This window comes from Drosophila busckii, chromosome 3R (assembly GCF_011750605.1).
Source record: "Drosophila busckii strain San Diego stock center, stock number 13000-0081.31 chromosome 3R, ASM1175060v1, whole genome shotgun sequence".
NCBI classification, from domain to species: Eukaryota; Metazoa; Arthropoda; class Insecta; order Diptera; family Drosophilidae; genus Drosophila; species Drosophila busckii.
The window spans coordinates 10,362,988-10,386,210 of NC_046607.1; the positions used below are offsets into that span (position 1 = coordinate 10,362,988).

At 39.9% G+C, this 23,223-nt stretch overlaps 4 protein-coding genes and 2 long non-coding RNA genes across 6 annotated transcripts; 2 read left to right on the plus strand and 4 right to left on the minus strand.

Moving 5' to 3' along the window:
* Window positions 1-2,138: 2,138 nt before the first annotated feature.
* LOC108603564 lies at window positions 2,139-2,616 on the minus strand. Its single transcript, XR_001915307.1, has 3 exons — window positions 2,546-2,616; window positions 2,398-2,473; window positions 2,139-2,338 (listed from the first exon to the last, which is right to left on the minus strand). It is a non-coding gene; the product is annotated as an uncharacterized LOC108603564 (long non-coding RNA).
* Window positions 2,617-2,718: 102 nt separating this feature from the next.
* On the plus strand, window positions 2,719-17,884 carry LOC108603559 (PP2C-like domain-containing protein CG9801). The gene is made up of 4 exons (XM_017992478.2): window positions 2,719-3,094; window positions 14,952-15,211; window positions 15,273-16,147; window positions 16,219-17,884. The coding sequence occupies exons 2-4, from the start codon at window positions 15,075-15,077 to the stop codon at window positions 17,436-17,438; spliced, it is 2,232 nt and encodes a 743-aa protein (XP_017847967.1). The 5' UTR covers window positions 2,719-3,094; window positions 14,952-15,074; the 3' UTR covers window positions 17,439-17,884.
* On the minus strand, window positions 12,077-13,483 carry LOC108603562 (CLIP domain-containing serine protease 14D-like). The gene is made up of 3 exons (XM_017992480.1): window positions 13,252-13,483; window positions 13,005-13,188; window positions 12,077-12,945 (listed from the first exon to the last, which is right to left on the minus strand). Exons 1-3 carry the CDS (start codon window positions 13,481-13,483, stop codon window positions 12,405-12,407), a joined length of 957 nt encoding a protein of 318 aa, XP_017847969.1. The 3' UTR covers window positions 12,077-12,404.
* On the minus strand, window positions 17,563-21,474 carry LOC108603558 (VPS35 endosomal protein sorting factor-like). Its single transcript, XM_017992477.1, has 11 exons — window positions 21,382-21,474; window positions 21,222-21,318; window positions 21,046-21,165; window positions 20,826-20,988; window positions 20,119-20,771; window positions 19,899-20,065; window positions 19,560-19,842; window positions 19,194-19,504; window positions 18,805-19,133; window positions 18,437-18,745; window positions 17,563-18,370 (listed from the first exon to the last, which is right to left on the minus strand). The coding sequence occupies exons 1-11, from the start codon at window positions 21,396-21,398 to the stop codon at window positions 17,994-17,996; spliced, it is 2,826 nt and encodes a 941-aa protein (XP_017847966.1). The 5' UTR covers window positions 21,399-21,474; the 3' UTR covers window positions 17,563-17,993.
* On the plus strand, window positions 21,439-23,059 carry LOC108603561 (transcription factor Ouib). Its single transcript, XM_017992479.1, has 4 exons — window positions 21,439-21,666; window positions 21,731-22,491; window positions 22,561-22,806; window positions 22,863-23,059. The coding sequence occupies exons 1-4, from the start codon at window positions 21,526-21,528 to the stop codon at window positions 23,035-23,037; spliced, it is 1,323 nt and encodes a 440-aa protein (XP_017847968.1). The 5' UTR covers window positions 21,439-21,525; the 3' UTR covers window positions 23,038-23,059.
* On the minus strand, window positions 22,641-23,153 carry LOC108603563. Its single transcript, XR_001915306.2, has 3 exons — window positions 23,067-23,153; window positions 22,783-22,921; window positions 22,641-22,731 (listed from the first exon to the last, which is right to left on the minus strand). It is a non-coding gene; the product is annotated as an uncharacterized LOC108603563 (long non-coding RNA).
* Window positions 23,154-23,223: the final 70 nt, after the last annotated feature.

The following is a 23,223-nucleotide window of genomic DNA, read 5'->3' on the forward strand; positions in this document are numbered from 1 at the left end:
GCCGACTAAAAACAACTGACAACCTGACAGCAGCAGGCAGCCTTATAAAGTCACACAGGCCAGACCAAGACCATGAGCAAGGCGCAGCATTTTCGCCATTTGCACGCAAGCTAAACAGAGATGCAAGAGCATCCGAACTCACAACATTCACCTGCTAACGTTGGCATTCCTTGCGTGTGGCAACTTTAGCTAGCTGAAGGTGTTGCCCGGCACCAGCTGATGCCTTTGACAGCTACTAAATTCGACTTTACAATCGCGGCACAAGCGAAAACGCCAAGCGCGCGCACAACGCACGTTCCTTGTCCAATTTTGGGCAACGCCAACCACCACAACAAGAACAACAACCAACAACGATCGTTTGCTGCCGGCCGGCGCTTATCGTTAGCCCATAAATTCATGTTAGCCACTCGCTCTTGAGCTAGGCGTTTTTCGCTTCCAAATATTGCCAACTTGGAGGTCCTAGGCCAATAACTTCCCACATGACACGCAATGAAGTTGTTTGCCTTTGCTTGTTTCCACAAATTCCGAATTTGCCTGGCATAAAATGCAATTAACGGCACTTGTTGTAAACAAATACTTTTAAATTGGCATTGCCAAGAGCCATGTTCTCTTTTGTTAAATGTATAATGATTTAAAGAAACATAAATGCCTTAGTGAATTACTTTCTTGGGCAAATTCTAAGGACTTCATACCACGATTGTCACTCCAAAAAATATTTTTGTACCAAATTTTTAAAAACATGTACCATTTTCAAAAAAAAAAATGTACAAAAAATTGTTTTTGTATTTTTTTATATTAAATAATACTAAACTTAGCTAACGGTTTCTTAAAATTCATTTTTATTATTTCATATTTATATATTTGTTTTAAAACAATAAGAAAAAAAGCTTTTATTTAACCATTAAAAAAGAAAAGCTGACATTTGATTGATTTTTTTTCAATAAGATACGTTTCGTTTGACAATTTTCTTTCATCTCTATTTGTACATTGTCATTTATCTGCACTAACACTGGAATCGCATACAGTCGATTTGCGAAGATTCAAATAAAAAAATATGTATGGGCAACAAAACACTAAATTTTTAAAAATTAATTAAGCTGGACGAGTTTAAACTTTTCTTCGTTTATGCTAATTAATATACTTAAGATATAAAATAATAATAATTTATTTTAAAAAACTGTTTGCTTGCTGCCAAGTTTAGTAATATCTAATATTGAAAAATACCAACTAATTTTTGGTACATTTTTTTGAAGCAAAAATTTTTGGAGTGGCATCCGTGGCCACAATTCACTTAAGAAAAAATTATTTGAATAAATTTCTTCCATTATTCTGGAAAGTAGGCTTAGAAAGTGTTGCCAACCACATCAATTTTAGATAGTTAGCCAAGTTGATTGTTTACAGTTTTAGGGTCACAACAGTGTGAAATATTTACGTTTGAGAGTCACAACGGCAAAAAAACTATATTTCGTTCTGTTTACCCATAGGTGGTGCTAGTAGTAACAACAACAATCATTATCAGACATTAATAACAAACATATGCAAAAAGCAGCTAGATAATAAAACAAGTGACATTTTTCTATAAAATATGTATAATCATCTGTGTTCAGCTGCGTTTATTAAATTTATCAGACTAGTTCTCTATTGTTATTATTATTATAAAAATGAATTATTATCTTATGACCTGAAACGGAAAAAATGTGCAACGCCACAATATTTAAAATGTGGCGCGCACAGAATTCAGTAAGCCAGATAAAATTATCGCTTCAAAAAAGCAAGAACTAAATTGTGATAAATTGTCGATATATGATTATCGATTCAACGTGTTCGAGTTGGACTCAAACGGCGATAGCGCCTGACGATAACAATAGCAATACGAGACGATAGCAAAATCTTATCAGTAGGGCTGGAAAACATCGATGTTTACTCACATCGAATTTTTTTCTATGGGGAATTTTAAAATATGTATAAGTAACACTGAAAGTATTTCTAGTTTTCATAACTAATTTATTGACTACTATTAATTAACAAAAAATTGAAAAATCAAAAATAAAAAGGAATTCATAAAATTAAAACTATAAAAAACAAAAGATAAATTTATTAAACAAATAAAAAAAATTTGTAACATTTCTGTTCCAGCCAGAAGTTTAACTAAAAAAGTATTATATCCAGTAATTTTTGTTAATAAAAACAAGCATGTCAACATGCTTGTTTTTCAAGGCACTTCTTTTTTGTTCACCATGAAGCCTGCTTTGCTGAACATACGTTCGCTTTCAGTGGATGTTGCCGGAACGCAGAAATATTGCAGTATACATTTTTTTAATGATTTACCATTTGAGATCTATGAATATAATATATTATTATTGATATCAAAGTTCAGCAATGTTATGTTATAGTTACCTTCCAGTAATCTAAGCTAGACTCCAAGTTTTCTTCATTGAAGTATTGACGAAGAGTCAAAATGGAGTGAACTCGGCTGTTCCAAGTCCGTTGCGATATGTTTTTTTTAAGCGATATGTTTTTTTTTTAAATTTAAGTGATCACTTACCTACCTATTGCGCGGCTTTTTTCACAGTGATGGGAAAATTAAAAAACATCGAACATCGGAAAAACATCGATATTTAAAATCTATTTAAAAACATCGATGTATCGATATTACATCGATGTTTGTTCCAGCTCTATTAGGAAACAAAAACAAAAAACTGTTTGGCTTGGAACTTAATGTCAGACGAAAGAAGGTGCTATTGCAGATAGTACGTGCGCGGTCGTTGTTGTGAGAAAATTATGTGTTGAACAAAAACATTGGATTGTTGAAGATGCGCGAGCACCTATGCTTAGTTTAATTACAGTAAATTTAGTTGTGTAAAGTTGAGTGAGTGAGAGCACAACACAAGTAAATAAACGAATGACAACGCGACTATTTAATTCCAATTGTCAAATTTGTGACTAAAAACAAGCAACAAATAAACTACCCTGTGACTGTGAAATAATTATACACACCACCAGAATAGTACGCCCCCTCCCCCGCCCGCAGTGTATGGCGCCAATCCAAATAAATACGTGCATGTAAAAGAAAACAACAAAAACAATAATTATTGTAAGTACATTCTTATGCTGTTGTTTTTATCGTATGATAAAGTATTGATTTTATGCTAGTGTCGCTTGGCCATCAACTTTGAGTCTTTGCCTTTGTTATTCTTTTTTGTTTTTGTTTTGAGCTGCGTGCTCCACTTATGTTAGCTTGTGTGCAAGTGTGTGAGTGTAAGGCTGATTTTTTGTTGTTTTTGTCATTCCACTTGGTCGCTTTGTTTTTCTTTTTTTAGTATGTACTGCCTGCTGATTTCTTTCACGACTTTTGGGGGCCTCCAACTGATTCACCTGCTGCTTGAATCACGGGCAGCTGCAAAATCTCAGCTGCTGCTGCTATTAAAGCTAAAAAAAATACAACTTTTGTTTGCTTTTGTTGCAATAACCGGTTTGCATGTTTCGTTATGTGAAAAAGTATGTTAACTTTTGCCATTGTTTATGTGTATGTACAAATTGCGCTAAGTAATAGTAGCGCTAGTGTCAATTGGCGTTAATTTCATGACAAATGAAATTTATTTCCGTTACCTGGCGCCAACAAGCTGCCACAAGTAGCAAATATAAGCCAACGCAGACAGTTTTGCAATAAAAGAAAGAACAAACTTTTGACACTTGCACATTGCACAGAGCACAGAGCTCGCCCCCACCAAGGTTTTTGCCTAAATAAAAGTTTGCTGCAGTGCCCCGCCTCTGCACTCTGTCCGCCTCTACTGAAGTTATATTTCTGCTGCGCATTTGGCAATTTCCCAATGCAGGCATATTTTGCAACCACCAGAGCCAGTGCCAGAGCATAACCACCCAAATACCTGGGCGAAACGCCCCCCATTCGTATGTCTCCGGCACTTAGAGTTGTAAGCACACACGCGTCCTGGATAGAGGACACGAGCTGCGTCAACTTTCGAGTGGAAAATGTGTGGAAATGAATTGCGAATTAAATGACCTTACGAGCTGCCACAGCCTGTTTGACAATTTGTGGGCGTCGAGTCAAGGGTTAGGCTCGAAAAACAAATTAAAAGTATCAAATTTATGCAATTTAAACTTTAACTTGATAAAGAATTTCACTGGCGCCACATTGCTGCAGCTTGCCACAAAATTCAATCACTTTCCATTGCTAGCCAACAATGTTGGTAGCTCTTGTTGCTTTACAAAAATATTTCTTCGCTTTTGGTGGTTGCCCATACAAAAGCAAACAGACGCCAGCCAGTCAGCCAGCCAGCCAGCCAGCATGTGCCGTCATCTGTTCCAGACATTGAGGGGGTGGGGGTGGTTGGCTTTGGCTGCATATAAAGTTGTTTTCTCTGTCCAACTCAAACTACCAGCTGGCAAAGCTCTCATGCCAGTCATCCTGCCAGTCAGGCCGACATGGCATCCTTTCGTTCTCTTCTTTGTTGTCTCATTGGCATTTGGCGAGAGTATGTTGTAGTTTTTTCTGCACGCCGAACTCTCTGCGGGGTCTGAGTTTATTTGCTTTGGGCTATGAACTTCGTTCGCAAAGCATTAGCTGCGCTTTCAACGTTATTTTTATAGAGTTTTGCATTTAATTGTTTGCGTATTAAATTTCTTTATTTGCTCAAGTTCCAAGCAAACAGAATGCTTATTTATATAGCAACGTTTCTAGCTAGTAGTTGAGCTAATATTTCAGATTAGGTAAAAATAATAAATAAAAAGCGACTACTCTATTAAAGCTTTTAGTAATACAAGTATACATTTTTATAGAAATTGGAATTGTTTTTAAGAAGCTTGTTTTATATTCTATTAAAGCTTTAACGTTCAAGTTTTGATAATCTTCTTGATTACGCAAAGAATAATTTATTACTAATGTGCAAAAAGTATGAATCATTATTTCGTAGAGCTGCTTTGCATAAATATAATTTTTTTATCGAATTCTATTTAATCCCCATAATTATAACGCGAAAAGTTCTTTAGCTGTGCGCTTATTAAAAAATTCATTTACCCAAAATAAAGAAAGAAATTCATTTATGAAGTTTGGGTGTCCAATTCATGGTTTGCTGACCCTGTGGTCACAATAAAGATTTGCCAATTTAAAGTTGACTGAACGGCGAGCACAAGACTACGACAGAGTTGAGTTGAAACAAAAGCTCTGGCCTGGCGGTCAGCAAGAGTTCAATGCGCCTCTGGCAAGAATTAGCTTAGAGTGGAGTGGAGTTGGTGTGAGTTAGGGGAGGCGGGCAGCTGCCAGCACGCGCCGTCTCCAATGATTAGTCAGCCAAGTGACACCGATGACTAAGCTGGCCAATGAAGCTCAAATTAAAGCTAGACAAGCAAACAGCAAGAGAAGAGAGAGAGGGAGGGAGACAACATGCATTCGTCTGCTTGTCCATTTGTTTGTAGACCACAGCACCTGGCGTCAGTGGGCAGGCATTTGATACCAGCCGACTGGCCAGCTCAGTGCTGGAGCTAAAAGAAGGCGGTGGTGGGGTTAAGGGGAGACTTTATACAATTGCAGCAGCAGCTGCTTGGAGTCTTTGTTTGCTGGGCGAGGGCCTTGACTTGTTTGCATTTGATACGCCTGCTGCCATTAAAAAAATTATTTGCGTATTTATTTTCACATGGCAGTGCTCTTTTTATTTTGTATGCGCCCACTCTCTATAGTTCTGGCAAGTTATTAGACTTATTAGTATGCTTGACAAGCCCAGACATGTTGCCAAACCCAAGCCGCAACCATAAGCCTGCCTTGGCTAATGTATGCATGTGGGGATTGTCGCGCATATGTTTCTATATACATATGAATATAAAAATGACTCCTTAGACTTTAGCGACGAAGCCTACAAACTGCCTTGAATAAACTTAAAGCTTTTGATATGCCTAAATTGCGAAGTACTACTAATCGATACTAATGTTGTATACCAACTAAAATTCGTGACTCTGCCTATTATTTATAGTGGGCATATAGCGTGCTGCTAACCCTAATCCCCAATGCCGTGCTGCCCCATATACAATGGTGTAGTTATACAAGTATTTACAGCACTTGGCAAGTTCTATTATTTTTTTGGAGCTCTCTCGCTCTTAAGAAATGGGGGTTAAGAGGCGTGACCCCAAAGCGCACATATAATGTACATATATATGTGTGTAAACGGAAATGGGGCTGCAACTGCGATAAGAACACACACACACACACTCAGACATCAAAGGGGTGGCAAGCATATTGCTGCTTGGAACAAAAGCGCGACGAATTGACGTCTTCGTGGCGCGCATTGCATGTGAAAGTGCACTTTTGGCACAGTTAAGTCTCCAGTAGCCCAGTCCCCAGTCGTCAGTGTAGAGTGCGTCAATCCAAATCCATAACTCCCAGCTCGGCCCCCAAGTAAAACCGCCTCACAAATCAACAATGCTGCGCATTATATGTTGCTGCCAGTCAACTTTTGTTTTATGCACTTTCAGTTTCGGCACGTACAATTGATAGACTGCCAGAGCAAGTGCGACAAGTGTTGCATGTTTAGATAGGGAAGAAACACAAAATTGGAATTGCTGCATTGCATTGACTATGAGCTCTGCCTACTTTGCCATTAATGCAAATTGTTTTTACTGCGTGTAACAGGAAGTTGCACGCAGCTGAAACTGCAACTGCAACTGCAACAAGCATTGAAAAGTCAATTAGCTAGCAATTTAAGCAACGCCTCACACCACACTCACGCAGCAAACGAGAGACGCCCCCACTTAAGGAAGGTGAAGGAACTTTCAAATATACGCATGTGTTGGTGTTTGTTGTTGGTGTCGGTGTTCGTTGTTTGCATGTAGCCGGCAATTCAATGAAATTTTAATTAGTCAGATTTTAATGAGCCCCTAAGCAGTCTAGGCTTTAAGCAACAAACCAACAACAACAACAGTCTGACAAACGACAAATGTTGGTTTGTGGTCAGCTAACAGCTTTGCTCTCTGGACTCTACACCTGTTTACATATTTACTTTGTCGCTGTTCAAACCTCTGCTATAAATACTTGAAAGAGTTGGCTTTAAAAATAGATTAATAAGAACAAGTGTGTGTATTCATATTTATAAACTCAATACATACGTCGCTATATACATATACCTATGTGTGGGTACGTATACTTAATATATACATATGCATGCAGGAAATGTAACGCAAGCATACATACATTAATTTTGATTAAAAGTTGAGTAAGCAGCATTAAGGGATAAAAATAAGTTCTATAAAAAACTAGAAATGACATTTATGTGCTATCGATAGTATCGATATATATGTGCATTCTTTCTAATATGTGTATATATTGCTAAGTGAAATAATTAATTCTGCTACAATAATCAAAATGTGAATCCGACAACGTTACTTAATACCGATCACAAGCTCCAGCCACACTCAGCGCTCGCTTGAAAACACTCCACAGTTGGCCAAACACATAACTGAATGACTATCTATATTCACTTTTCTTCCAATCACAAATATCTAATAATTTGCGAATCAGAAACTGGCGGTGGGCAATGCAAATTACTAAAACTATCGTACCGCAGACTAAGCGATATCAATCGAATGACGTCCATTGACACAATTATTTACTGAAAATAGCTCTTGTATTTTTATGGTTTTTATTTAATATTTTTAAAAATATTTTTCTCTTGCCCTAAATACCAAAATTAACATTTTTATCTAAAATTAGTTTCTTTTTCGTAATATTGACACCAACTTTTGCTGCGTATTGCTGGTTTTATTTGTTGTCAACTTTAGCTGCATTTGTTGGCCTTCAACTTGCGTCTAGCTTAAGCGTAAAGTCTGACAATGATTCAAAGAAAATTTCAATTTCTTTCACTTTCTCAACTTTGTGTGTGTGTTTTACGGCTTTTGTGCTCGCAATGGCTTTGAGCTGCACTTGACTTGACTTGCCAGCCACCTTGAGATACAACTGCGCACGCAACGTCATAATCCGAGGCATACAGCAAGTGCAGAAATGTGCCACAACGCCAAACGCCAAGCGATTAACTGCCATATGTATGTGTCTGCCAGCACAGCCCCCGCCCCCCACTAAATGTGAGTTTTCTATGGCAGCTTGTTTGTTTACTTTGCTGCAGCACGTGAAAGAGATGGAGAGAGACTGACACTAAATCAACAGCTATTTAATATGCAGCAAAGCTAAAAGAACTTGTCTGCCACAAGGCTGACGAGTCTTTGGAATATGATATATGTCTATGGACCTGAGTTAGCCTCTGGCTGCTGTTAGTAAACACAGTGTGTACCATTGATGCAACTAGTTGCCCGTTGCAACATTTAATTGCAAATTTACTCACTGCTAATTAGCTTAAAGTCAAACAATTAACGAGGCTAAAGCGTAAAAATCTTTCAATGAGCAAACTTAATTAATTATTTATACGCTTTTAGCGATAAAAACCAAATAAATCTTTCAAACGCATTTGCAAATTAAATGCAAATTGAATACAACAACAAGCGTGTGGGGGCTCTTTCCGCCTTCATAGCATTTGTGCCACCGAGCAGCTATAAATAAGAATTGTAAACATTTATAGTTTGTGGATGAGTGCAAAGGGGAGGGAGAGGGAGAGCAAACCAATTTCCTTTCATTATTATACACTTTGAAATATAACAAGAGCGCATTGAAGTTGAGCGCAGCCAACTAAATCGATTAATTGTAATTAAACTCAAAATTTTAAAAATTCAAATAGTGTTCGGCTACTATTTATCAGAATTGGGAATCTGAAAAAAATCCTTCAAATAGGTTAAGTAGTTTCGACCGTTTGTGACAATAAAAATTCAATTATACAAATAATTTTTAGCGTAAACATGCTCTTTTATTTAAATGTGAGATACAATCAATAATATACTTAGTTATGTACAGTTTCGTTTGGCCATACGACTTTCTCAATCCAATCTAAATAATATGAAACATTTGTCAATAGAATAAAAAATCCATCCGCATTACAACTCACTCCCTCTGAAATAATCCCAGCTATATGAGAGAGGGAATTGATTGCTTTGGGATGTGTTTGAAATACAGCGTTACCAGCATTCCCACTACAAATCTTTGATTTTATTGGGAGCGCACAAATTTGCTTACGACGATTAAAATCGTCAGGACACGGGCTGCCGTCCGCCAGGTTTACCTGTATCGAATGCACTTGATTTATATCGGTACCATATTCCCTAATCCAAGAGGTTGCTAAATTCGTAAATCTCAAATTATTTTCAAAAGGGAGACAAGCCGGCCTAATGTTGTCAACAAAATCAATCTTCCGGTCAAGCTTTAATAATGCAAGGTCAGCGTAGTCATCGTCTGTACCATACCCAGGATGTATAATTACTTGTGTTGCATTAATTAGAGAAGCTTTTCTGTCAGTCTTGTCAAAAATTTCCAAAAGAAAAGAAGTATTGCTGTGAATAAATCGTGGAAATATTAAAAAAAAAAATTATAATCTTTTATAAGTTACTTACCGATTTAAAGCATCAAAGCAATGGCCTGCCGTTATTACATATTCATCACTAATAAGAGTTCCACCACAAATGTGCTGTCCTTTTTCATTTTTGAGAGAAACTATGGATGACATTTTGTTGTCAACATGTAATCCAACTCCAGTCGGTTTATGTAAATATGGCAAATGGCTATATTCGTTGCATTCTGTGAAATGAATACTCAAGATTTAAAAAGGATACATTTGATGATCAATACATACTTTTTTCGGCAATGGTTTTAGGTTTTGGGGATTCTTCACAACACACCAAAGTACCAATAGTATTGCAAAATTTCACGGGAGCACCCATTAATATTTGTTCACGTGCAGAAGGACAATTCCTAATTGTTCTACATTTGTACTGACAGTCTTTGTCCAGTTCGTCGCTTTGTGAACTTTGGGGAAAGGATATGAGAGCTATTAATGTCACAATTAATAAAACTCTGAGGATGTCACTTTGAGAACAAAACATTTTCAGACAACTAAATGTAAATTATTAATTTGCAAAGCATTGAAAGAAATTTAAACTGACTTAAGCCGTCGAACGTTCTTAGCTTTATATACTTTTATAATTCTCTGTTTTATGGCAGATGCCTGATGCTTATCGCAAATTTAAGCATTTCCAATGAATTTTTAGCATGATACACTTTGGGCATAGGGGCATAGCCACAAACACCCGCGCGACCTCACAATACATCCACACATAAAAACTTGTACTCACATTTTCGCTGTAGCGTCGGCAGCGACGTTTGCTTGGCGCATTAGCAAACGCACATAAGGAAAATGGGTATATTTCCGAAACTATTTTGATGTTTTTGACATCGCTTGAGAACATGATAAAGCTCGCTTGTGCCATTTGCCACGCCTCTTTCTGCTTGTTAAATACATTTTCTCAACTTCATGATACCCTTTTTCATTTATTATATAACTTATATACTGACCGACTGTCAATCAAAGTGTATATCAGAGTTGACTTTAGCTTAGTTTTTGTTTGAGATTTTGTACAAACAAATGTTCAATGTGCTCTGTTTTAAATGCTATTGCTATATTCAAGTAGAATAATATTTATGTACATTTGTTTCAACACGTTCCAAAGCACCACAGCTGGTTGCACCATTGTTGCTGGCATTTATCCCATTTTCACGCTTGATTAGACGAAAGTGTTGAAAATACTGATTACTCACAATATGAACCAAGTCCAAAAAGTGTCGATTGATTGGGGCGCACGCCTTGGAAATCCAATTGAAGCAATGTCTAGATTTCAAAAGAGGGGAGTGTCAACGATCTCATATATTATGTTTGTTTGTTATTTTAGTGGGGCACGTTGTCAAATTGTCAAATAAACTTCATTAGCTCTGGTTCTCCTATGATAATGCATCAACAATATCAGTGAGCATTCAGTTAATTTTCAATGCAATCAGTATCAATTGATCTTCAACGCGGAACTTGCTTTGAGCTCTCGGCTGCATTTACTCAATGACAGCAAACAGCATTGAAGGCAAACGTTAAAGTCTTCGATCACGCACAAATCAATGCCAGGAAAAGTAATTCAATTATATGTACTATAGTTCAAGAGAATGCTCTCTGACAAAGACCGCAATAGCAATACAATTATTCATGGCCACAATTGGAAGGTGAGCTGCGGTTAATAGCGTTCAACTTGCCTCCACTCCCACACAGGTCTAGCGTAAAGTTTCTTTATTAAAATCAAATTAACCTAAATTGTCCAGCACTTGAAGCAATCCCCTCACGTGCTCGAATGAAAATAAAAGAAAAACTGTGTCTGGTGCATTGGCGCGTAGCCAAAGCGAGTGCTTTTCATAGTTGCAATCAATCAGACTGATTGAATTGCAGCACTCTGGCTCTGCCTGTGGCGTCACACAATTCAATTCAATTTAGTTGGCAACAATCTGCGATCAAAAGAAGATTGCAACCACAAAAGGTTGACCCAAGCCCAGGCCCACCCACTATTTAATTTCTTGTGCCAGCTACACTGGCAAACAAAAAAACAATTCAACACAACAACATTGCCAACACTTGACATACAAACATTGATTGCAGTGCCACTCAAATGTTTATTCAAATTATTGTTCTGAGTTCAGGGCCGCCATTGTAGGTGTTAATCTCAGCTGAAGCGTGCGCTATTATATCACGAAACAACAATTGTGCTGCTGCGACACGTGCCGCTATAGTGACCCTGGAGAAATTTATAATATGTCAACTATCTTTGCATCGCTTGCACAACAATCGTAAACACTACAGAGACTTCTGTCATATCATATTAATACTTGATGCTTGTATAGCTGTGTTTACGTCACGAGTAGCAGCGCCAAGACAGAAAGCGAATGCAACTGACTCGGATACACACTTTGCAACAGAACAGAAAATCATATAATGAAGAATGCGCGGCTAAGTTAATGAGCTCCTTCAAGGCCTCTTCGTAGGTAGCGCCGGCTCAGTGACATTGCTTTTGTGCTGATCGCTGCTTTGGTTAAGCATGTCGAGAAACCAACCATGACCAGCTACTTCTTAATTCAAAACTGTTGCTCGTGATTTCTTCCTTCGGAACAACGTGTGCAATACTGATGGTTTTCTGTACAATCATATCCATCGATGTCCTGCACAGTGGAGCCAATGCTGATTCCATGCTAGGAAAACACTTCTCACACAAACATACGCAGACAGTCTTATTTTATTAGCAAAGATTATAATGCATATGATCCTAATCTTCAGCAACCGTCTTGGTCGGACAGAACACTTTCATCTGTTTAAGTAGACAGTAAATCAAAGAATCGATTTTTCGATTTGCGTAAAGTCATATAATTTTGATAAAACAAATGTTTTATTTCATTTAGTCTGCAGTTGGGTATATGTACATTTGTAAACAAATTAAAGTGTTTCGTTGGGCCATACTACTTTCTCAATCCAGTCCAAATAATATGAAATGTTTGTTAATAAACTGTGCATTTCAATACCAAAATAACAAGGCACTCCCTGTGAAATAATCCCAACTATTTGATAAGATCTGTCGATTGATTTAGAATGTGTTTGAAATACAGGATTTCCCGAATTCCCAGCACAAATCTTTGACTTAATTGGAATTGCACAAATTTGCGCACTACGATTAAAATCATCAGGACACGGCCTGCCGTCCGTCAGGTTTACCTGTATTGAATGAACTTGACTTAAATCGGAACCATTATTCCAAATCCAAGCGGTTGCTAAATTAGTAAATCTCAAATGATTTTCAAAAGGAAGACAAGCCGGTCTAATGTTGTGAACAAAATTAATCTTCTGGTCCAGCTTTAATAATGCGAGGTCAGCGTAAACATCTTCGTCACCATACTTAGGATGTCTAATTGGTGTTGCATTAATTAGAAATGCATTTTTATCAGCCTTGTCATAACTTTCCAAGAGTACAGATATATTACTGTGAATAAATCATGGCCACATTAAAAACAAAGTAATAGTTATTTATAAGCTACTAACCCATTGAAATTATCAAAGCAATGTTCTGCCGTCATTACATATTCATCACTTATAAGAGTTCCGCCACACATGTGTCGTCCTTTTTCATTTTGTACAGAAACAAGAAATGAAACTTCGTTGGCTACGTGTGTTCCGAGTTCAGTCGGTTTGTGTAAATATGCCAAATGGCTATATTCGTTACATTCTGTAAAATTCATACTTAAGGTTTGTAAAGAAAACACATGTAAATTTTATGATCTATTTATACTTTTTTCGGCAATGGTTTTAGGTTTTGGGGATTCTTCACAACACACCAAAGTATCAATAGTATTACATAATTTCACGGGAGCACCCAATAATGTTTTTTGACGTGCAGATGGACAATTTGCTATTGTTGTACATTTGTACTGACAGTTTTTGTCCAGCTCGTCAGCTTGAGAACTTTGGGGAAAAGATATGAGAGCTATTAACGACACAATTAATAATGTCCTAAGCAACATTTTCACACAGAAAAATAAATTTAAAACTGACCTAAGCCGTCTAACATTCACACCTTTATATACTTTTATAATTCAGATGGCTGATGCTTATCGCAAATTTTTAGCACGCCTTAAACTATAAATGGCAATTTATTGATACACTTTGACTAGGGCGTCAGCAGCGACGCTGCTTGCTACGTCGGCAGCGACGTTTGATTGGCGCGTCAGAAAGCGCACTCTGCTGTTTGTATAAAAAATATAGGTATATTTTCGAAATCATTAATCCGATCGTTTGACATAGGTCGAGAACATGAAAAGCCTTGTGGGAGCTCTATTGGAAAATTTAAATATGGTGAGAGTAAATCAGTATTTTTTGATTTTCAAACCAGTTTTTTTCGATTTACGGAATAGGGGCACAAAATTAATAATAAATAAAATAAATGCGTACTGCTTTCGGATTACGAGTACCAACATACCCAATTTGGTTGCTCTAGATCTTATAGTCTCTGAGTTCTTTTTGCTCATACAGACGGGCATGGCTCTATATTGTTTGTTGACTAGTTGGTATCTACCATTCCTCCGTCTTATATACATCTACCAACTTGTTCATACCCTTAACCATTTAAAATAAAAAAGTCAAAGTGTATAAAAAGAACAAGTACATACATACAGACTTGAGGTATTTGATCTTAAAAAGCTTTTTGAAACTCACACAAAGAGCCACTTGAGAATCGCATAGAAAGACGCACCCACGTTGCTCATTCGACTGTCATAAATGAAAGCAGTTGAATGCTGACAGGCAGCAGTAGCAAATAATTGCCATAATTGTCAACAATTGTTGTGGCTCTGCAGTTAATTATTATTATTTTTATTGTTTATTTGTGTAAATCGTTTTGTGCGCAGCGCTTTTATTGTCAGATAAGTTAAGATTAGCGCTATTTAATTGTTGTTTTAGTCAGACATTTGCGTTTATCTTAATTTAAGGAGTGAGATAAAAAGAGCGACTATAGAAATCAGAAATTTTACTTTAATAATGGAAAAGCTAAAATGTATTAAGCTATTATTGTTGTTAATAATTTTTATTAAGCTGAGCTATCTAAATTAGCTTCTTCCAAAGCGTGATATCATTTTTCAGCTGAAACTTACACTTTAAGCTGTCAAAACTTAACTGAGCTACAGCAGATGCCACTCACTTTGTTCTATATGTTAAGCCTGTATGTTTATACTTACTTTGTGTACATTTATCATAAAGAAACCCTCTCAGCTCAGAGGCTGCGTCATTTGAAACTTGAAACCCTGCTGGAGTTGCTCTTCTGCGCTTCTCTCCCAACCTTTGCATGCTTAATGAGCGCTCACTGAAAGCCCATTCACGATTTGCTTTTGCTTTACTTTTGCCTGGCGGCAAGCTAAATGCACATCCTGGCCATTAGCCGAGCCTCATTTAATTGCATAATTTATTGATAATTAAATGTGAAATTCTCTGCTGCAGATATAAAAGAAAAGACACAACTCCCTGGCGAGCTCCCACAACAATTGTTAGCGACTCCATGAGGTGAATGCACTACGAGCTCGAACTTAATTTTAGCGCTAATTGTAGAGTTCAAGCGGCAAGATGCCGTCGCTGCGCCAAAAGGTCACCACGTACTTTCGTCAATTGAGCTTTATAGCTGAACCACGCGATGGGCGACGTCGCGTCAATGGCAATGTGGAGGAGGATGATGGCAGCTTTATAACCAAATACTTAGAAGGGTAAGACATGTGCATTGACATAAACAGCAGCGTCCAAGCTTAACTTTCATAATCATTGCAGTCGCATGCAGCGCGAGTTCTTGGCTGGCGGGCCAGAGATCTACAGCGGGCAGCATCCGACAGACATGCCCGTGCTTAAGCTGGGGCAGTATGACACTGGTCCGGATAGCATTATAGCCGCCTGCACAGGCCCGGATGAGGGACTGACAGGCATTAAGCGCTCCAAGCTGCACTTAAGCGCCAGCTATGCGGATGATATAGATTTTATAGACACGCAGCAGGAGAACGAGGACGCCTACAATGTGCGCAAGAGCACTTGCACGCCAGCAGTGCCAGCCCTGAGCTCTGCGACACGTCTGAGCAACAAATTTGCGCGTCCCACTGGCTCCAGGCGACAAAGTAATGCAGATCAATCCACAACAGTCTCATCCACTGCAGGCACTGCTGGCATGCGCTCACGCAAGAACTCCAAGAGCAGTATAAGTGCCACCACAGCCACCACAGAAAAGAGCAGCAGTGGCAGTGGCGGAGACGGCAAGGCCACCACCATAGTGGTGAGCATGGTTAGCAGCAGCACTGCTCAAGATCAGAACAATAAGAATCTCTTGAATGGAAAGACTGAATCTGCCTCGGCAGCAGCTGGTGACGTCACCTCCGAGCGTGAGCGTCTGCTGCGCGAGGCTGTGAGCAATCAAAGCGGCAATCCCGTCAGCAGCAGCAGCGGCAATGATGCCACAACTCTCACATTGAGCACGCCCGTGGCTGGCGTGCAAAACTGGCAAATGGACTGCGACTTTGCTTATGGCATTTCCGTCTCGCTTTACGAGAACAACATGCTGACCAAGGAGCCCATGGGTAGTCCCATTGCCGATTGCTTTGGCTGTGTAGTGCGCGGCGATGCGTCCGCCATGGCCATGGCCGATGGCGTTAATTGGGGTGAGTGCCCAGTGTACAGTTGGACACAGAATGTTTAGCGAAGTTTATCTTATTAACACACACACACACAGGTGATGGTGCACGCTTGGCTGCTCGCTCCGCCGTACACGGGTGTTTGGACTATCTGGATCGGGCAGTGTTTGGTCAGGCGCACGAGTGTCGTGCCACCACCACGCAGGAGGTGTTTGTCAGCTTGCTGCGCAGTCTCTGGGAGGGACATGGCTGCATTTTGGAAGTGGGTGGTGCTTTATCGACGCTCACAATTGCTGTGGTGCTGCCGCTGGATGGTGCACCGGGCAAGTATGTGGTGTGCGCCTGCAATGTGGGTGATTCGCTGGGCTATGTGTACTCCAAGAAGCATGGCGTGCGTGAGTTGACGCAAGCATCGCATGACATTAGCTCCATGCGTGATATGCGCGATGCCTTGGGCGCCTTGGGTCCTGCGGATGGCAACAAACCCGAGCTGAGCAATCTTACCTTCTCCATGAGCTGCGTTGAACGCGGCGATATAGTTTTCCTCACCTCGGACGGCATCAGCGATAATTTCGATCCAGTTGTAGGCAAGTTTGCGGAAGCCTGGACGCCGGATGTTAAGCTGCAGCAGGCAACGAAGCTAGCGCCCAAGCGTCAAAACAAAAGTGCGTCTGCCATCTATGCACGCTTGCATCCAGCCTCGGCTACGCCGCCCACGCGCACACGTCAGCCCAAGGCTGGCAGTCCGCCCAGCAGCGTGCCCAGTCGTCCCAAATATATGCGCTCCCAGACTTTAATCGAAGCGCGACAAGGCTCTGTTGCATCACCAACTCCAACTCCAGCGCTGCAACGCATACCCAAGTCAGTCATGGGCTTGCCACTGGTCACCGGACCCCAGCGACATGCGCTCACACTCTATCGCTTGGAGGATCTGCTTAGTTACGGCATCAACGGCACCTTCTCGCCATGCGCATCTGCGCGTCGTCTCTGCCATTTGCTCATTGATTTTGTGCGCATGATTACCTCAGCTCGTCGCAAGACGCTCGAGCAGCGTGAACTCTTCTTTAAGCTCTCAACGGGACCGGATGGGGTGAAGCGTGAGGTGGAGCTGAATCGCATGCAGCATAGAGCTGCACGCAAGCGCATTGTAGACAGCAGCACCTTTAGCGCATTGCCCGGCAAACTGGATCATGCCACTGTGCTGGCTTATACAGTGGGTGGCATAGAGTCAGATGCCACTGAAGCTGACGGCGGTGGTGGCAATGGAAATGTAGCGCCTTTCTTGCAGTCCAAGGAGTTTAAGGAAACCAATTTCTAAACTGCCTACATACTTATAAACTTTTGCACCACATTTATACATCATATACCATATAGATTATCTACATATGTACGTAATTTTATCGAGAGCTGCTTATTTGTTTAATTTTAATATTATTGTTTTCGTTTAAGTTGTTGCTTGTTTACATTTAATTCTCATTGCATGTCAGCCATAGTCTTTAGCCATTTCAATATGCACATGCTGCAATTGCAACGTGACCAAATGCCTCAAATGTTTTAAACTACCAAATTGTAATTAATATTTTTACACCTTAAACTCGAACTAAGCATAAGCATAATATATGTATGTATGTATGTATGTACGTGTCGTAAACGCACAGTGTAAATGCCTTAAGATCTGTGCAAAAACGGGCCTCAAGCAATTACAAGTCTAAATAAAATGCATACAACAAAAGCGCTTTTACACTAAACAAATACGCTCTTTTACTTAAGGCCATGACTCAGTCAAAACTTAGCATTACTATAAATATCAAAAGTCTTAATTGAGTTTAAAAATTGCACAACAAATATAAATAATTTCAGTGGGCAAACAGCTTCAACTGTCGCGTAGGCGCAATAAGAGTTTGGCAATGGTTTGAGCGCGTGCCGGCGAATTATCCTTGACTAGGCGATAGAAATGCTCAACGCTGCAAAGTGTCTGCGGAATAGTTTCGCTATCTAACTGCGCTTGCGCCTTGTTAGCCAGCAACCATAGTTTAACTGCCAATTGGCACAGTGGCTCCTTCTCTAGATCTGCATAGCGTACTATGCGCATAAACAGTTCCATGGCCAGTTGAGCTTGATCGCGCGTTTGCTGACTAGCTCCAAGAGTTTTAAGCTGTACCAATATGGCCTCCACAACCTGAGCACACAAGCTATTCACCTCAACTAGGAACTTCGGATCATGACCATACAAGGCATCATTTGAAACCACTGCAAAATTACAATCAAAGTTAAAGTACAAATCGATTAATGCGACTACAATTATGTGCCACTTACCACCCGTTATATGATAGGGAAACTGTTTAAGACTTTGCACATAGAGCATATCCAAGGCATGCAAATAGATTATCGTGGGCGCAGTGCTGTTGGGCTTAAAGCTACGTCTACCCACCACATCAAGTAGCAGGCGAGGAAAGTATAAGACACCCTGTTCAGGACTATCAGGCACTATTATAAGCGTAGCCAGCATATTGCAAAAGTATGTAACCAAATAGCGTTCCAAGCTGCGTGATTTGCCCTCAAAATCCACAATAGCAACAGGCAGTTCTTCAACTATCTGCAGTGCAGCTTCAAAGCAAGCATCAGCTAAAGGAAATTAACAAATTATTGAATAATTTAAATATTTAAGCATATAAAGCGCATACCCTGCCCCAGACAAACATGTCGTAACGCCAACTGCCCACAAAGCAAATATAAATCCATTTGTTGCTGCACAGAGCTAATGCTGGGTATGGTTATATAACAATAAGCAATGCAGGCTTTTACAAAGCCCATAGATTTGGTTGCCTGCATGGCCAGCTTGCAGGTGGCATGTACTAGGGTCACGTAAACCGCATCCAGATTACTAAATGTGCCGCGCGCTTCCACGTAGAAGCTTAATTGCTGCTCCAAATCCTTTCCAAAGTGTACTTTACGTATAAAGCTATTGATGAGCTCTGATATCTGACGACGTTCGTCTTCAACAGTAAGTGCGCTGTATGCATAAAAAATGTAGTAAGACTTATAATAGTTTGTCTTTAAAACAGGCACTCACTTCACCGAATCGTTGAGTATTTTGCCGACAAACATGAGTGCGTTGGTGACCACTGCATCATAGGTGCGCTCCTCACTATTCTGCTTGTAGTAGTTTAAGATAATCTTGCATATCTCCACACGCGCCGTTTCTTTGTGAAACAAATCCAAATACGGCAGAAAATTCGGCTGTATGAGCAGCAGCTCAATGCTGCGATAATTTTGCATTACACGCGTTAAAATGCTTTGCAATTGAGCATAATGCTTCTCATAAGCCTTGCCCAGGCACATACGAGTGTTTAACTCGCCCAATAGTTGATTTACTTCGTGTATCTAAAGTGGCATTGTAAGTAATTTCAAGCCTAAACCATATTTCCAACACACTCACTGTAAAATATTGTGCCACAAATGGAGCCCAGGTCTCCACGCAATTGATGTATTCGTTGGGATCGGTCAACGTGTTGATAGTCTTGAAGGCAGCATGAAGAAAAGTCAGTCGTTGCTCATGCAGCGGTGCACAGCTGCTGACGCAACTGCCAAGTGGGCGTAGTAACTGTGTTTTGGTAACGCCCGGTGTATCGCAGTTGTTGATAAGCTCTAAAAATTCCATAGCGTTTGTAGCGATAAACTCGCGCTTGAATGAGTTAAGTATGGATAAGAGCACAGCACCACTGTAATTGAATGTAAATAATTATAGAACATTTAAGCTATAAGGTTATTTGCTCACTTATTCTTCAATTGCTTGCATTCCGATAGCATTTCCTGTGCGTACTGCTCACCTTTATACACCAGACACTCTAGCATATAGTCTAGGGCAGGCGCATACAGCTGCAAGTAGGCACTCGCGGTTATAATCTCTGGATGCAGATTAAATCGAGCCACTAAGCGAAAGATCTAAAAATAAAGCTCTTTAATAAAGTTTAATGTATGAGCCTATAACCGTTTACCTGCGGATACAATATAAACAAGTCGTTAAAATTAGCACGTATATATTGCTTGGTAGGAGTAACTGGAACCCCCACGCGCACCAAATAGCAACGAGCATAGCTAGACACCAGTGGATCTGCAATGCCACGCAGTTGACTTGTTAGGCGCAGCAACAATTGCTCAGTTTCATGTTGTGAATTTGCCAAGAACTCGTAGCTCTTAAATATGGCCATTTCCAGATAAACCCGCGGCAGTAGTTCACGTATTGATGCAATTTTGTAGAACCAATTTTGGCATGTATCACGAGCAGTCTCTCGCTCACGATGCAGTGCTGTGGCCGAAGCTCCAGGCACACCTGCTGCCTTACTACGCAGACGTTCATAGACCAGCTTGCCAAAGACATCTAGTATATCCGTAATAAGCACATATTGACTTGGGTAGAACTGCAGCACGCTGGCATCAGATAACATCTTGGCACACTGTATGGCTATTTTTAAAGCCTTGACGCGTTGATCGTTATGCCACGATTGTGTAAGCTCTTGCTTAAGCTGATCGAAACGTAGTATATACTCCTGTTGTGTGAGATTCATGTGTCGCATGCTGCCATCGTCAAAATGATCCAACTGCTCTAGTCTATACTTCACCTTGTCCGCCACTACAGTTTGTGCTTTAACTGCAAGTAGTTCATAATTGCATTAAATTTCTAGTTTTGAAACGCAATACTTACAATTTTCGCCACCGCCTTCTGCACTACCGGTGCATAGGAAACTGGTGGATAATGACAATTTCTCATTGGTGTTGAAGCGATTCAAAATTCCCAAACGGCGAGTACTCCAATTAAGCGTATTGTCATCTAATTCGCTTTTGTCACTTAGTTTGGATTTGTATGTCTGAATTTTGGGTATTATAAGCTTAATATTTCGATAACGCCTCTTTTGTTTACTCACAAACTGATTGGCCATTTGCGTTAGTGGGTCGTTCAGCTCCTCATCTTGACGTGCAAACTTTGACAACGGGTCCGTACCCTCTAGTGCCAATGCCAAGCTCAGTGGATTGCTTTCCGCCACCTACAAAATAATAAATAAAAGATTATAGAAAAATGCAAATTTTGTTTCGTACTTACGCTGACACTGGCGTTCAGCTGCTTAAGTGGGTGTTCATGCGTCACATGACTTTTGAGATAGTTTTTGCTGACTTGATAGCAGCGTGGCGCGCAAACCCTGAAATCGAATCAATTGAGTTTGTTATAAACAAACAATTTGTTTATTTTCGCAGTAACCTACCATTCTACTGTCGCCATTGCGTTGCTTTACAACTCTATTTTGTTATCGGAGGCCAAAGATTGTAGTGTGGCGGTCGCTCGATAAGTACATCCGCGCATCTTTTTTTAGTGAGAAATCAACAAAAATTGAGTTATCTTGGAAACAATGTCAAAAGTTGGTCATAAAGTGCAAAAAAACACTTGTAGGATATGCGGGAAATATGCAAGCTTCAAAAAATCATATAATATATTCCAAAAGGCCAATCAGAAGCTGCTTGACAATGTTCAAATGCTCACAGGCCTGCGTGTAAGTGTATTGTAAGCTGTGTTTGTGATTGGCCCATTGTTAATAAGTGCACTGATCTTTACAGCTGGAGAACTATGAGTGTATGCCGGAACTGATGTGCGAATGCTGCCACATTGAGTTGACAAGTGCAATCAGACTTCGCGAGAGATGCATCAACGCTCAGCGCGAACTCTTGGCTGCGCTGACAGGCAAACAATTAGAGGAAGTCTCCTCGGGTTATAAAGACCTTCTTATGGGCATTGAAGCGCCACTGGAAACAGTAGAAACAGACAATCAAGAGTACGTTACAGATGCTGAAACTGGAGCAGAAGCCGAACCCACAACTGAAGTTGATATATATCAGACGGAGGATGAGTTTGTCCAGAGCTTGGAGCCGCAAAGTAGTGGAAGCGTTGTAAAATTGAAATATACTGATGCCAATGAACTAGAGGAGTATATTGAGGAGGAGGAGGAAGATGAAGAAGAGGCTTCACTGGTTGAGGAAACCGAGTTTGAATGCCTTATGGCAGATGCTGATGGAAATATTGTGCAAGTAGAAGACGTATCCAATCAATTGGTAATCACCGATCCCAATGAAGTATACATGTATGATTCTGATGACGAAGTTGCCGTACTGGATAATGTGCTGGACGATGAATATGAGAGTGAAAATGTTGTAAAGAAATCTAGCTTGCAACCAAAACCGAAAAATAAAACAAATAATACCCAACGAAGAGGTACTGGCGGAACATTCATTTGTGATCAATGTGGGAATCATATAAAGGGCCGAATGGCCTTCGAATTACACTGCCGACGCCACCGTGGGGAAAAAGATTTCCAGTGCGAGTAAGTAATTTTTAATCGTACAAAAGATAATTTTATTTAATCTAATTTTTATTTCACTCCTCCATGTAGAATCTGTGACAAATGCTTCTGCACCACATCGGAGCTCAAACGTCATATGCGTAAGCACACCGGTGAACGTCCTTTTGCCTGCCAGTACTGTGGCCGTTGTTTCTCCGACTACACTACACGCGTTAAGCACGAGCGTACCCACACAAATGAGAGGCCCTATGCGTGCGGCACCTGCGGAAAAGCGTTTACCACAGGCTACATTCTTAAAAACCACATGCTTACTCATTCTGGGTTGCGGTCCTATCGGTAAGCAGAAGCACTTTTAATTTATATACTCCAAGCTAACAACATTTATATTTCAGCTGCGAGCTCTGCGACAAGTCCTTTATGCTCCCAACGCATCTTAGCACTCATATGCGTACTGGGATACATAAGCGCACCGCCGAAAAGTATCAGATGAAACAGCAAATGCAGAATGAACAAGATGTTCAGTTCAAAATAGAAATGGAAGAGGATAGTTTGCACATTCAGGATTAAATAAAACTTATTTTTATATTTATCTTTACCATAGGCGGCAGTTTACTGCTGTGCACTTGATATACTTGATAATTTTAATTTACACTAAAAATTTTAATTGCAAATAATGGTTTGAAATTCTGTGTTAGATTAAAAATAAAATATTTGATTGTTCGCACTCATCAAACACAACTGCATTTATACGAT

Excerpts from the sequence above, each read along its gene's own strand:
- LOC108603562 (XM_017992480.1), bottom strand. The coding sequence starts at position 13,483 with ATGTTGCTTAGGACATTATTAATTGTGTCGTTAATAGCTCTCATATCT. Across the intron at positions 13,189-13,251 it reads TAAAACCATTGCCGAAAAAA|AATGTAACGAATATAGCCAT; the intron begins GTATAAATAGAT and ends TGAATTTTACAG. Across the intron at positions 12,946-13,004 it reads TGCTTTGATAATTTCAATGG|TAATATATCTGTACTCTTGG; the intron begins GTTAGTAGCTTA and ends ATTTATTCACAG.
- LOC108603559 (XM_017992478.2), top strand. The coding sequence starts at position 15,075 with ATGCCGTCGCTGCGCCAAAAGGTCACCACGTACTTTCGTCAATTGAGC. Across the intron at positions 15,212-15,272 it reads ATAACCAAATACTTAGAAGG|TCGCATGCAGCGCGAGTTCT; the intron begins GTAAGACATGTG and ends TAATCATTGCAG. Across the intron at positions 16,148-16,218 it reads GGCCGATGGCGTTAATTGGG|GTGATGGTGCACGCTTGGCT; the intron begins GTGAGTGCCCAG and ends ACACACACACAG.
- LOC108603558 (XM_017992477.1), bottom strand. Across the intron at positions 20,989-21,045 it reads CGCAAATGGCCAATCAGTTT|ACATACAAATCCAAACTAAG; the intron begins GTGAGTAAACAA and ends CCCAAAATTCAG. Across the intron at positions 18,746-18,804 it reads ACATGTTTGTCTGGGGCAGG|CTGATGCTTGCTTTGAAGCT; the intron begins GTATGCGCTTTA and ends AATTTCCTTTAG.
- LOC108603561 (XM_017992479.1), top strand. The coding sequence starts at position 21,526 with ATGTCAAAAGTTGGTCATAAAGTGCAAAAAAACACTTGTAGGATATGC. Across the intron at positions 22,492-22,560 it reads GAAAAAGATTTCCAGTGCGA|AATCTGTGACAAATGCTTCT; the intron begins GTAAGTAATTTT and ends TCCTCCATGTAG. Across the intron at positions 22,807-22,862 it reads TCTGGGTTGCGGTCCTATCG|CTGCGAGCTCTGCGACAAGT; the intron begins GTAAGCAGAAGC and ends TTTATATTTCAG.